The sequence below is a fragment of the Rhinolophus sinicus genome, linkage group LG02 (assembly GCF_036562045.2).
Source record: "Rhinolophus sinicus isolate RSC01 linkage group LG02, ASM3656204v1, whole genome shotgun sequence".
Taxonomy (NCBI): domain Eukaryota; kingdom Metazoa; phylum Chordata; class Mammalia; order Chiroptera; family Rhinolophidae; genus Rhinolophus; species Rhinolophus sinicus.
In genome coordinates, this window is record NC_133752.1 from 187,825,583 (window position 1) to 187,837,552 (window position 11,970).

The 11,970-nt window shown below is 43.6% G+C and overlaps 1 protein-coding gene across 1 annotated transcript; it reads left to right on the forward strand.

The window, feature by feature from the left end:
• Window positions 1–366: 366 nt before the first annotated feature.
• On the forward strand, window positions 367–4,602 carry ASCL4 (achaete-scute family bHLH transcription factor 4). Its single transcript, XM_019728493.2, has one exon. The coding sequence runs from the start codon at window positions 983–985 to the stop codon at window positions 1,475–1,477; it is 495 nt and encodes a 164-aa protein (XP_019584052.1). The 5' UTR covers window positions 367–982; the 3' UTR covers window positions 1,478–4,602.
• Window positions 4,603–11,970: the final 7,368 nt, after the last annotated feature.

The following is an 11,970-nucleotide window of genomic DNA, read 5'->3' on the forward strand; positions in this document are numbered from 1 at the left end:
GGAAAGCTGTGTTTAAAGTGTGTTTACAGTAAGCACTGTGAGAAATGACTTTGGCTAAAAGTGTTTGTTACTATTCAGCCTTTTGATGTGCTCCTGAAAAGTAGCACAATGCATGAAGCGCCCTGCGTTAACCGTGTAAGTTGAAGCATCATAGCCAGACCCTTATATTCGTTGCTAAACTATATTTCTTTCCTGTTCCCTTAAAAAAAAATGTCTAATTGGAGTTTTAAAAGATTTTACTTCGGAGAAGAAAACCCTCAAGCCTTCCCTAGGGTCCTCCTTGACTTAACACATCTTATAACCACAAGGGAGCAGTCTTTCCTTTGATGAGGTCTTCCCTCCACTTCCCCAGAAATGAAAGAGCAAGTGTAGGTTTGCAAACAGAGTAAAAGCCCTTTCCATTAGCCCTGGACGCCGGAAACCACAAAGGGCAGTCAAGTTTTGATTTTCAAGGAGAAAGCCTCTGGGAGAGCTTTCGCTCAGCCGCTCGGCCGCCAGGAGATCTGTTGGTTCCTGGGATGAGCTCTTCTGAATCCTCGCAGATTTCTATGCTCTTGAAGACCCAAATCAGTGGATTACAGTCATCGGAAAGCTTAGGTGACTTCGGAAGATTGCTCTGTTTGCTGCACGCTCACATTGCCAGGCTGCGGGACCGAGCAGAGGAACCCCTTTTGTTATCTTGTTAAAGAAGATCAGAGAGGAAGACGGGGTTCGAAGCGTGGATTAGGGGTCCTAAATCTTTGCCTAGCACCTCCATCTGGATCTTCACCAATAGATCGAGGAGTGCAATGAATGTATGGGATCATGCGACGTGTCCTTGAAGCTTGTTCTGGAACCTAGCTTCCGGACCCAGAAACTTCTCCAAACACAGACCGGCTGTGCCAGGCAGTCTGAATGGACCGGCATCTCTGCTTTGAAGATTTGCAGGTTCCTTTTCTGTTGAGAGATTAATCTCTCGGGTGATCTGTTGGCCTTTGGGCGAATGATGGAGAAACACAGACCCGCCGGACTGCTGACCTTGCCGTACCACCTCCACCCGGTGCCGCTGAGCTTGCCTGGGACCCTGCCCCGCCTTCCTCTGAGCGACCCGTTCAGGGTCTCCTTGCATCTGGACGCCGCGTGCCGCGCCCCGAGACGGCCCTACCTGCCCCTGCCGCTGGACGGCGCCTTCCAGCCCGCCTTCCTCCACAAGCGCAACCAGCGCGAGCGGCAGCGGGTGCGCTGCGTGAACGAGGGGTACGCGCGCCTCCGAGACCACCTGCCCCGGGACCTGGCTGGCAGGCGCCTCAGCAAAGTGGAGACGCTCCGCGCCGCCATCGGCTACATCAAGCACCTCCAGGAGCTGCTGGACCGCCACGCGCCGGGGCAGGAGGACCCAGCCGGCACCCCGCGCAGGCCCGAATGCAACAGCGATGGCGAGTCCAAGGCCTCGTCGGCGCCTTCGCCCTGCAGCGAGCCCGAGGAGGGGGGCAGCTAGCGAGCGCCGGGACTCAGGCCGGACCTCCGTGCCCGCTCTGCACCGCGCGCCTTTGCAGTCTGGTCTAAGGCTCTCTCCCAAGTTGGTTGCGTTGTATTTTTGTCTGGCTTTTCTTCCAGGAAAAAAAAAAAAAATCTTAGGAATAAGCAATTAGTGCGTTAGGGGGAAAAGATATTTTGACGTTCTGGTTGGCTTGATCCCCTCTTGTTGGTTTTGTGCCTGCAATGTAAAGGTGCTTATTAAAGGAAACTCTTTTGCACTCCTCAAAGGCAAACCATGCCAGAGTCTGAGCACCTCATTCTGAAAACTCAAAGCGCAATAACAGTGGATATTTCCTACACTCAGCCGTGTGGGTGAATTCTGTACAAACTATTGAAATAAATCCAACCGTAAACAAAGAAGAACTTCCCCAAAGTGAATAAATAAATGGCAGTTGTTAAGATGAGAGGAATGCTTTCTTTCATTCCTTCCTTTGGAAACTGTATTAGGAATTTAATCGACGCGGTGCTGTGGCGGAAGGTGGTGATTCTGAGCTGACGCCTGAGAACACACTGGGCAGAGCGCGCTGGGCAGAGCCTAGGCCAGTCCAGGCTGTTGACTGACTGTGTGAACGGTGGTGCGAGAGAAGACGTTCTGTATTTGACATATCACGTTTTATTAAAAAGTGGCTCTTTGGAAACTGCATTGCATTTAGCAGAAAACATGTTAGTATCAACGATCTCTTTGGAAGAGAAGTCAGATTTGTATGAAAACTTACTTTTCCTCTCAGTTGTTTTCGTCCACCGTTTTTTCATTTCCCTTTTCTTTGCGTCGCCCCTTGTAAGTTCTCATTCCATCTAACTTTGGCTAAACTGAAGTGACATGGTGACTTTGAAAAAAAATAAAAAAGAAAGAAATGCATAGCTGGTTGAATGGGATGGACTCAGGTTGGTACATTCTCAATCTTCTTTCCAGTTACATTGAAATTATCTAGTGACATTGGCTTGTTCCTAGTCTTGTAAAAAATACTTAATTCTAGTTGTCTTTTTCCCCCTGAGACAAAATTATAAATTCGGTAGATAAGTCAAAAGCTTGTTAACCTAAGAAATAAACTTCCTCTCTCTAAAGTCATTTCCTAATATGCTGAATTGCCCTTTCCACACAAGCAGCTTTGGTATGGGGGTGGGGAGCGGGGCTAGGAAATAGACAAAAAGACAAACTGACAATGGTGAGTCCTTTCAGGGAATTACTTCATGTAATCCCCACACTGGTCTCCTGAAGTAGGTTTTATTACCCTCTTTTTACGGATGTGTCAACTGAGGGAAGCTAATATTCAGTGAACATCTTTTACATGCGAGGAATTAAGTTGTGTGCTTTCTACATTTTGTCCGAATTCTCATAAATCTGTGAGGTGAGTCTTACTCATATTTGGTGGTTTAAAAAAAAAAAATGAAGCTCATGGTTATCTGCCTTGCCCAGGTTAGTGGTGCTACGATTAGTTGAGCTGAGATCCAGTCTTTCCCTTGCTCTGAGCAAACATTACTTGACCTATGGAACACTGAACCATGTTAAAAAGTATAATTACTGCTATTTATAACAATGAGTTATAACAGCATGCTATTGTTTCCAGCTGCACAGATAAATGCTGTGCAATGATTCACAACCAAACTTTCCTTTTTCGTAAGAACAAGGGAGAGTATTTTGGTTTGAATGAACAAGATGTAAGAGCTGTTTTCGCTTACCTGTCACTTAGTTACAACCTCATGCACTCCTACAACATATCCATTTTAGTCTCCAGCAGGTCGTTATTCCATGTGAGGGTTTCAGAGAAGCAAGCCTAACTACTAATTAGAAAAAAAAAAAAAAGAGGCAGGGGACACCCGTGTTACCTTCCTGGTGAGTTGGAGGAGATACCAATTAATCAAGTCGCTAAGAACCTTGGGAGACTTTTTCAGGGGTCTTTGACAGGCAGTAATCCCACTCTCCGTTCCTTTATTCTGGTCCGGACATGGGCTAACACCTTGACACTTTTTGACACTTTTTAAAATAGGAATAGCAACAATAAAAGAGTGTATTTTGTTTCATCTACACAGACTATGTGATTGCTTTTTAAATGCATGAAAAAAGAAATACTTTTACCTCTTTAACTAAATGGATAAAATCCGTGAATAAATATAATACACTATGCTGAGATGAGTGGCTTGTAATAAAGAGAAGGACAAAGGTGGTTTTAATAGAGAACTTTATTCTGGATAAAATGCCTTAAGAGACTTTTAATGTGGCTTTATTTGAAGCCCTATTAAGAATAAGGCAATGATTTTGAGAAACCTTTTGGAAAAAATTACGTAAAACCTCATCTGAGTCATATAACTTTGTTTTCAGAGAAAAAAAAAATCAGGCAACTTTTCTAGAAACTTCCTGATGGCTTCCAGGAGGAGCACCAGCCCAGGAATGAGACCTTTTAAAATGTTCCGTCTTTCCTTTTCCTGTGAGTGAACGCTTAATTAACCACAGAACCATTTGACTTTCAAAAAGAACAAAGTTGGTTCTAAGTACTTATGCCATTGTTTTTGCTGCAAACGTTTTCGCCACATCACTAATTGGCTGAAAGGTGATTTTGCCATAAAAAAAGATAAAATAACTGGTTAATAGTTTGGGTTTTTCTTTGGTTTGGTTGCTTGGTTTCATTTCTCCATTGATGAATCAACTGTGTTCATTTGACTTAATCTATTTGAACTAGTTGTCAGTTTCATTTCATTTTTCCGCTGACAAGTTGTCACAGTTACTCCCATTTTTATATTATACATAAATCTTACCTAGCCCTCATAATGGTCTACACAGTGACAAGCAGGTGTGGTAGTGGTGATGGTCTTAAAATATATAGTTAGCGTTTCTTTCAGATGAGGATGATTTGCCCTAAGAGTTGGCTTCTTATTTTGAAACCCACTACCCTGAGAGGAGAAAGGGGCTGGGGGTCCTCTCTGAGGGCACAGTGTTGAACCCACATGTCCCATAGAGTAAGGACAAGTGCCTAGGTACAATCCACAAAATAAAATCAGTTATTCGCACAGCGTTTCCATGAATCTACACACATTTGAAATGCATTCCGATATTTTGTATTTCACAATAAATTCCTTTTAATTTTATTATGTCCTTTTTATGTTTGTTTGTTCATTCATTCATTCATTCATTTTAAGTGTGTTTTTCCAGGACGCATCTGCTCCAAGTCAAGTAGTTGTCTCAATCTAGTTGTGGGGGGTGCAGCTCACAGTGGCCCGTGTGGGGATCGAACCCACAACCTTGTTGTTAAGAGTATTGTGCTCTAACCAACTGAGCTAACTGGCCGCCCCTGTTATGTCCTTTTTAATGTTCCTCTTTTATTTTTTGTGCTTTGATCCTTTTTACAGCAAAATGGCCTTACTAATTGGCTAACTAGATATGCAGTGAAAATGTTTGCAGTAAAAATGCGCATGACTTTTGTTGGGATGTGAAAATACCAGATGCAGATGTGCTGTAGAAGAAAGATCACATTCATGTTTCCAAAAAAAAAAGAAAAAATGCTCGTGACAAAGATCCTAAGGTGAAGATACTAGACATGAACAAAATCAATGACCAAGAAGTTACGTAGAAGCAACAGAGGGGGTTTTTGTGGAAATGATGCAGTCACGAAAGGAGAAACATTAACATGACCTTCAAGATCTTCCTTGTTTTTTTGGCCACTCAGCCCAGACATAACCATTGATTATACTTTATTGCTTTTAGAATATTCCCTGTGGTTCATAACCCTAATTCAAAGCTGTGCCACCCCATCCCAACCCCCAAGTGTACAGAGAAGAGGGGCTGGGGTGGGGTGTGGCAGTGTGCCCTGGCCTAGGGCTTGGTCCAGCTCAGCCACGCACTGATCTGGTGACCTTGGGTGAGTTCCCCACTTCTGTGGTCTCAGTTCTCTATGCACAGACACGTGAAGATTAGATTGCATCATCTCTTAGGTCTTATAGCTCGAAGTGCCATTCAGCTGGCACGTGCAAAGTCGTAGACTGGGGGAAAGAAGTGCCTACGTGCCCACTTCCTGCCCATAGTACAGCAGCTCTCTGTTTCTGTAGCCTCCTTCCCACTAGAAAGGGCCAGTCCCAAAGCTTCAGCTTACTCGTTTTGCGTTCTAGTTGCTGTTACAATGCCAAAAAAAAAAAAAAAGAAAAAAGAAAGAAAAGAAAAATAAAAAAAGAAAGAAATCAAGCTTCATACTTTTTTGTTCAATGGAATTTAAAGAATCTTACAATCTGGAGGAAAAATAGACCCATTTTGCCTGAACATGAGGAAAAAAGGTGTATGATGTCCAAAATTAAAAATGCTATGAAGATAGAGAGAAAAGAGCGATTTGTTCCAGCTTCCAGAGAGCGGAGAACTAGGAGGACAGCTTTTGGGGCTGCAGTGCCGGGCAGATGAACATGGAATGAGCATTACAGGCAGAGGGTCCGAGGGAAGATGCCTAGAAAGTAGGAATTGTGTTTGGAGAGTAGAGCCTGAGTAATAGGAGACTAGAAATGATGGCTGAGGCATTGCAAGCCAGGCTAAAACAAAACTTACCCTTTATATTTTAGACAATGGGGAACTATTGAAAAAAGCTTTTCTTTTTTCTTTTTGTTTATTTGGAAAGAGAGTGAACTGTTTAGCACTGTGGATGAGGGTCTCTCACGTGGCCGGAAGCAGCCGGCCAATACGGTATTGCAATAATTAAGAGAGGAAGTGAGAGCCTAGCTTAAGGGGGGAGGGGGAGCGAAAAGGAAGGGAGGGGTTGAGAGACCACGTGGGAGTAGCAATGACAGGTCTTGGTAACTCAGAGAAGGGGGATGAGGGATGAGGCAGAGGGAGAAAGTTAAAGACAACTCTAGTTAAGTTCCCATCCACTGAAATGGGGAACATAGAAAGAGAAGCAGATTTAAAAGGTACAAGTCTTGTTTCGGAGACACTGGGTTTGAAATACCGATAGGCTACTCCTGTCCATAAACAGTTGTAAAGGCTGATGTCAAGGTCAGGAAGGACGTCAAGGACAGCTGTAGACTTGAGAGTCATATACATATAGGTACCGTGTTTCCCCGAAAATCAGACCGGGTCTCGTATTAATTTTTGCTTCAAAAGACGCATTAGAGCTTATGTTCAGGGGATGTCATCCTGAAAATTCATGCTAGGGCTTATTTTCCGGTTAGGTCTTATTTTTGGGGAAACAAGGGAGGCTACTGATGAGAGCAAGAGAACAAAGCTGGGGCAGGCCTACCCTCAAGGGAGTGGCAGAAGAAGGTATGTCTTTGAAGAGGACTAAGAAGTTAGAAGGAGAACCAGGCCAGTAGGAGATCGTGACAATTAAATGTGGATATCATTTTATAAGAAGGAGGGAGTGGTTGAGAGTCTCCTATGAATCACAGGGGTTGGGAGCTTAAGTGTGAGAGGGACCCATTGGATTTAGCCATTAACACACCACGGGAGACCTTTGTAAAAGCATAAAATGGGTGGGACGAGAAAGCAGAGGTAAGGTGGAGACTGCCTTTTCAAGATGTTTCACAATGAATGGAGAGAGATGGGATGATGTATAGGGAAACCCACTGGAGGAAAAGATGGTTCATCAGAGATAGTTCTACGCCTGAGATCTTAGAGGTGAATATCCTGGTCAATTCAGAGACTCATAGGTGACAAGCCTTCAAGGAATCTGAAGTCAAGTGGAGGTGAAGGTCCTAGAAACTGGAGAAGTAAAAGAACTGGAAGGGCAGGGATTGGAGAGTAATGCATTCAGCTTAGGACTAAGGTAGGAATTTAAGTCATGAAGAAGACGGAGCAGGGTCTGCCATTTGCGGGTAACAGGGATGGAAGAGAAGAGGCTTGTATGACTATGTGATTTTAGTGCTGTTCCTTAGGTAATGTCTGGTTTCAAAAGCATTGAGTTAACAGTTTTTAATGACTTGGTTAAGAAGTTGGCACGTCTCCTCTGTGATGACACACAATTTTAAATTACATTCATATTTATTTCATGTTTTATAGTTCTGTGACTATGGTAACTCTGGAAAGTTCTACCGTGTTTATTACATGAACTAATGATAATATAGGCAAAACACCTTGCCCAAGAGTCTGGCAGCAAATAATAGATGCTCAATAATTGATTAATTTCCTTTTGTCTGTGGCTTACTTTTCCCTTGTCGAAAAACTTCAATGGAGTAACCAATACAAAGTCAGGATCAAGGGCTGGAGAGAAAGAAAACAGTCCCTTATTTTCTTCCCTTTGTGGCATTTCTGGGGACAGGAAGGAGAATAAAATCACCTAGGAAAAAAGAGTAGGGTTTGGAGGAGAGTGGAATTGAGATGTCCTTCCTTCCAGCAGTTTTTGATCTGTTGGTAGCATAACATCAACCCTGGACGGGTGAGCTTAACCGTCATTTTCCTGACTCCAGGTGCTATAAACCTTAAATGGAATCCGAGAGCAAAGTGCCATCGGGCTGCGGAAAGCATTTTGTAGGATGAGTCAGTGTTACTCAGCTATAACCAAGCCAGTCAGCCAACCAAGGTGTCAGATGGTGCATTGCAAACGCTTTCTGAGCTGTTTGTTTAGACACAGGTTTTCTTCAAAGCTCCCAAAGTTATCACTGTCATCTCTAAAAATGGAAAACAAGCCCACCTATGACTCTGGCAATGAGACTTCTGATGAAAATGTGGCCCAGATGATGTACTCCTTCTCTGCAGAGAGATCTCTAAAAAGGCAGACTCCATCCCTAGATGAGTGCTCTCGACCCTTCTCTATTAGCCGTCGCCAACCCTTTCAGCCTCATGTTGGCGGACAGGCTGCTGGGAGGGGCCGAGGGCCTCACGTTGCTTTATATTTTCTTTATTGGTTCATGAAACCATAGGACCCTTTCCAGCTCTTTGATTGTTATCGTTGAGTTGTTTGACTTGCAGGCTGTCTGGGAGGTGAGATTGGTTTTTAATCCTTTCGTAGCTATTTAGCTGCGTCCTTTGGTGAAAACCTGTCAGCGGCCTTTTCATGTTGGGTTACTCACTGCCATTAACCATGGCCAAAATGAAACCGCAGATGCTGCAGAAGGAGTGTCCGGACGATAAAACTCTCCAAACTGGTTTTTTACCTACAGAGCAAGCCTTGAGGGGGGCCACTCCTGAAGACATTTCCCATTTCCCTGACAGAGGAGACGTCTCTGAAGAAGGAATCCTAGCTCAGAGCCTAGGACTAGAAAGGGCCTGGGGAAATGACCTGATTCAACCCGAGGGGTTTGAGTGAAATGAAAGACTAAACCATGCAGGGGAAAAGTGTTATCTGTTCTCTCTTAAAACACCTCTAATGACAGAAATTCTCCACTAGCCAACATTTCCCGAGGGTCTACCTGAAGGCAGGCTGGCCCTTACATGTATTATTTTCATCTGATCGACACGACATTCCTATGAGGTATGTCTTGTGTATCGTTTCTACTTTAAAGATGAGGAAACGGAAGCTGAGAGAGGTGAATGAGTAGCTTATACAGGGAAGTGGTTGGTCTTCAAGCATCCGTTCATCCATATATTCATCAATCAGCAGATTGCCTGCACTGGCAGTTGTTCTGTGATTGCCTCCACAGAACTTAGTATTGGGAAGAGAGTCAATAAACAAGCGTAAATATGTAATGCTTCAGGTGGTGATAATGGCTAAGAAGAAAAGTAGAGCCAGGATTTTTGTAATCCAATGACTTTCCCCCCTTATTTTCAACCAACATCTCTCCTTTCACTGTTCTGAAGCAGCCCCATGCAGATTCAAATGATTAGATAACTTGCAATCATAAAAGCATATTTGAAGACCATTAAGTCCCTCCCTGTAAGCTCTTGGTTGAAACCCATGGTTACCATACTTACAGCTCAATATCCATGTAAAAAAAAAATCAAGGGACAAGTGCCTTAGGGGTCCTGGCTGTTTAGGGGACCCCCCTTAGTCCCCATTCACATTCACAGCAACCAAAGTTGATTCAGAACATTAGAATGCTTTCTGATATAATTCTGGTTTGACATCTGAAGGGAGAGCAAAGTTTTCTACAGAAGACCCACGACTTCAGCTGCATCTTGACAAAGTAGAAAGGACCTGGATTCTGGTTCTGACTTCGGCACTTATTGACGGTATTTCTTGGGCAAGTGATATGACCTCTCTGAACCTATTTCTTCATCTGTAAAATTAAGGTTAGGACTATCTATTCCATCTCACAGACTTATGGTAAAGGTGACATGAGGCTACATTAACATCTCTGTAAACTAGAAAGTGCTGTCATCACTATTAATCCATGGGCAATCCATAAATTCTCTAATGGACGATAGGGACAGCTTTGCAGAACAACACTGCTCTAGTTCCTCTGAAGAATTCTATTCAACGCAAAGTCAGTCGATGTTGATTAAACTCTTAGGTATAATGATGGAAATAATAACATGCTAGGTTTTTTCATGTGTAATGAGCCACTTGCAAACCTCTAACAACAGAGATTTATTATTTCTCACAATGGAGAAATAACTGGAATCGCTGGCCTCTAAGCAATTCCTAAAATTTCTAAGACGGCCTCTCTCTACGTGGTCCTTCTTCCTTGAGGAGGCCTGATGATCTCAGAGCAGGAAGAGGGGGCAAGAATGGAGGCCGCCAACAGCTCAGGAGTCACAGGTCTACATCCTTTTGGTCAAAGCCAGTCACAAGACCAATGCAGATGGAGAGAAGGAACACAGAGTCCACTTCCAGACAGGAGAGATTGCAGCCACGTGGCAGAAGCATCCAGATTAGGAGGAACTGTTGTGGCTGTGTTGGCAAATGACCTACCATAAACACTTTGTCTAGGAGGTGTCATTCTATTTTTAAATTACCCATTTATAAAACTATTTTAAAATTATTTCAAACTTAAAGTAGCCAGACAGTATAAAGAACTCCCATACCCCATTTACCCATAATCCCCGATTGTGGTAAAATATAAATTTTACCACATTTGCTCCTTTGCCCACTCTGAGGAACTAAGTACTAATTATTGTTAGTCATTTTCCAAATCTTTAAGCTCTCCAGTATGTTTTTCTCCCAAACAAGGTCTGATGTGTTTTTTCCAACACCACCAAGCAATTCTCCTTTTCAGTGGACACTGAAAATTTATGCTACAATTTCTCAATTCTGACACTATCGAGCTGTGGATAGCCTCAGCTCCCACAGACTAAGGGCTCAGTCCCACAAGACTTCAGACAATCCAAGTTCAGGTTCTTACCTGTGCTTTTGACTGACTGGCTATAAACCAGAGGTTCCCATGACCCCTTCCTCGGGCTTGATTATTTGCTAGAGCGGATCACAGAACTCAGGAAAGCAGTTTGCTTAATAGATCATTGGTTTATTACAAAGGATATTAATGGATATAAATGAACAGCCAGATGAAGAGATACATAGGGGTTGGTCTTGAAGGGTCACAAACATAGGAGCTTCTGTTCCCAGTGTTTGGGATGTGTCACCCTCTGGGGACGGGGATGCATTCTGGTTCACCAGCCCAGAAGCTCTCCGAACTCCATCCCTTTGTTTTTATGGAGGTTTCATTACACAGGCACTATTGATTAAATCATTGGTCTTTGGTGCTTTAAGTCAATCTCCAGCCCCTCACCTCTCCCCCACTTCGTGGAGGTTGGGAGTGGGGCTGAAAGTTCCAACCCTCTAATTACAGGGTTGGTTCTCCTGGCAACCACCCCCCATCCTTAGGGGCTTTCCAAAAGTCATCTCATTAACATAAACTCTGGTGTAGTTGAAAGGGGCTTGTTATGAATAACAAGACACCTTTATCCCTGTTACCCCTTAGGAAATTCCAAGGCTTTTAGGAACTCTGTGCCAGAAACAGAATGGAGACCAAATATTTATTATATAACCATCACAACATCACACAAGCACACTGTCCTGCATAACCTCCATCAAGAAACCAACCTTGGCACATCACTACTGACCCATTTATAGATGCTATTCAAATTTCACCAACTGTACCAACAATGTCAGTTTTCCCTTTTTGGTCCAAGATCCTATTCAGGAACACATATTGTCTTTAGTTGTCACGTCTTTTCAGACTCTGGAATAGCTTGTCAGTCTGTCCCTGGCTTTTCGTTTCCTGGACAGGCCTTCTCCATTCTGTAGGACCCTAACCTTGGGTCCATCTGGTGTCTGCTCATGTCCAGACTCAGGCTATGCATTCTAGACAGAAACAGCTGTCAAGAGATGGCGCTGTGTGCCTCTCTGCCTCACACCCAACAAAAGACGTGAGGTGTCCCACCTTTGGTCATGTTAAGGGCGATTTACAACCTCTCTGCAAAGCACAACTTAAATCACCACTCACTTCTGTGTAACATGCCTCCCTTGTAACATTGTCTTCTTGGATCTCTGGTGTTTCAGAGCAAGAGCTTTCAAGATCAGAATCTAGCGTAATGACTTGGCGTACTCCAAGTTGCCTGACTGATAATTAACAGAAGCATAATACTCAGCTGATCCAGATGGA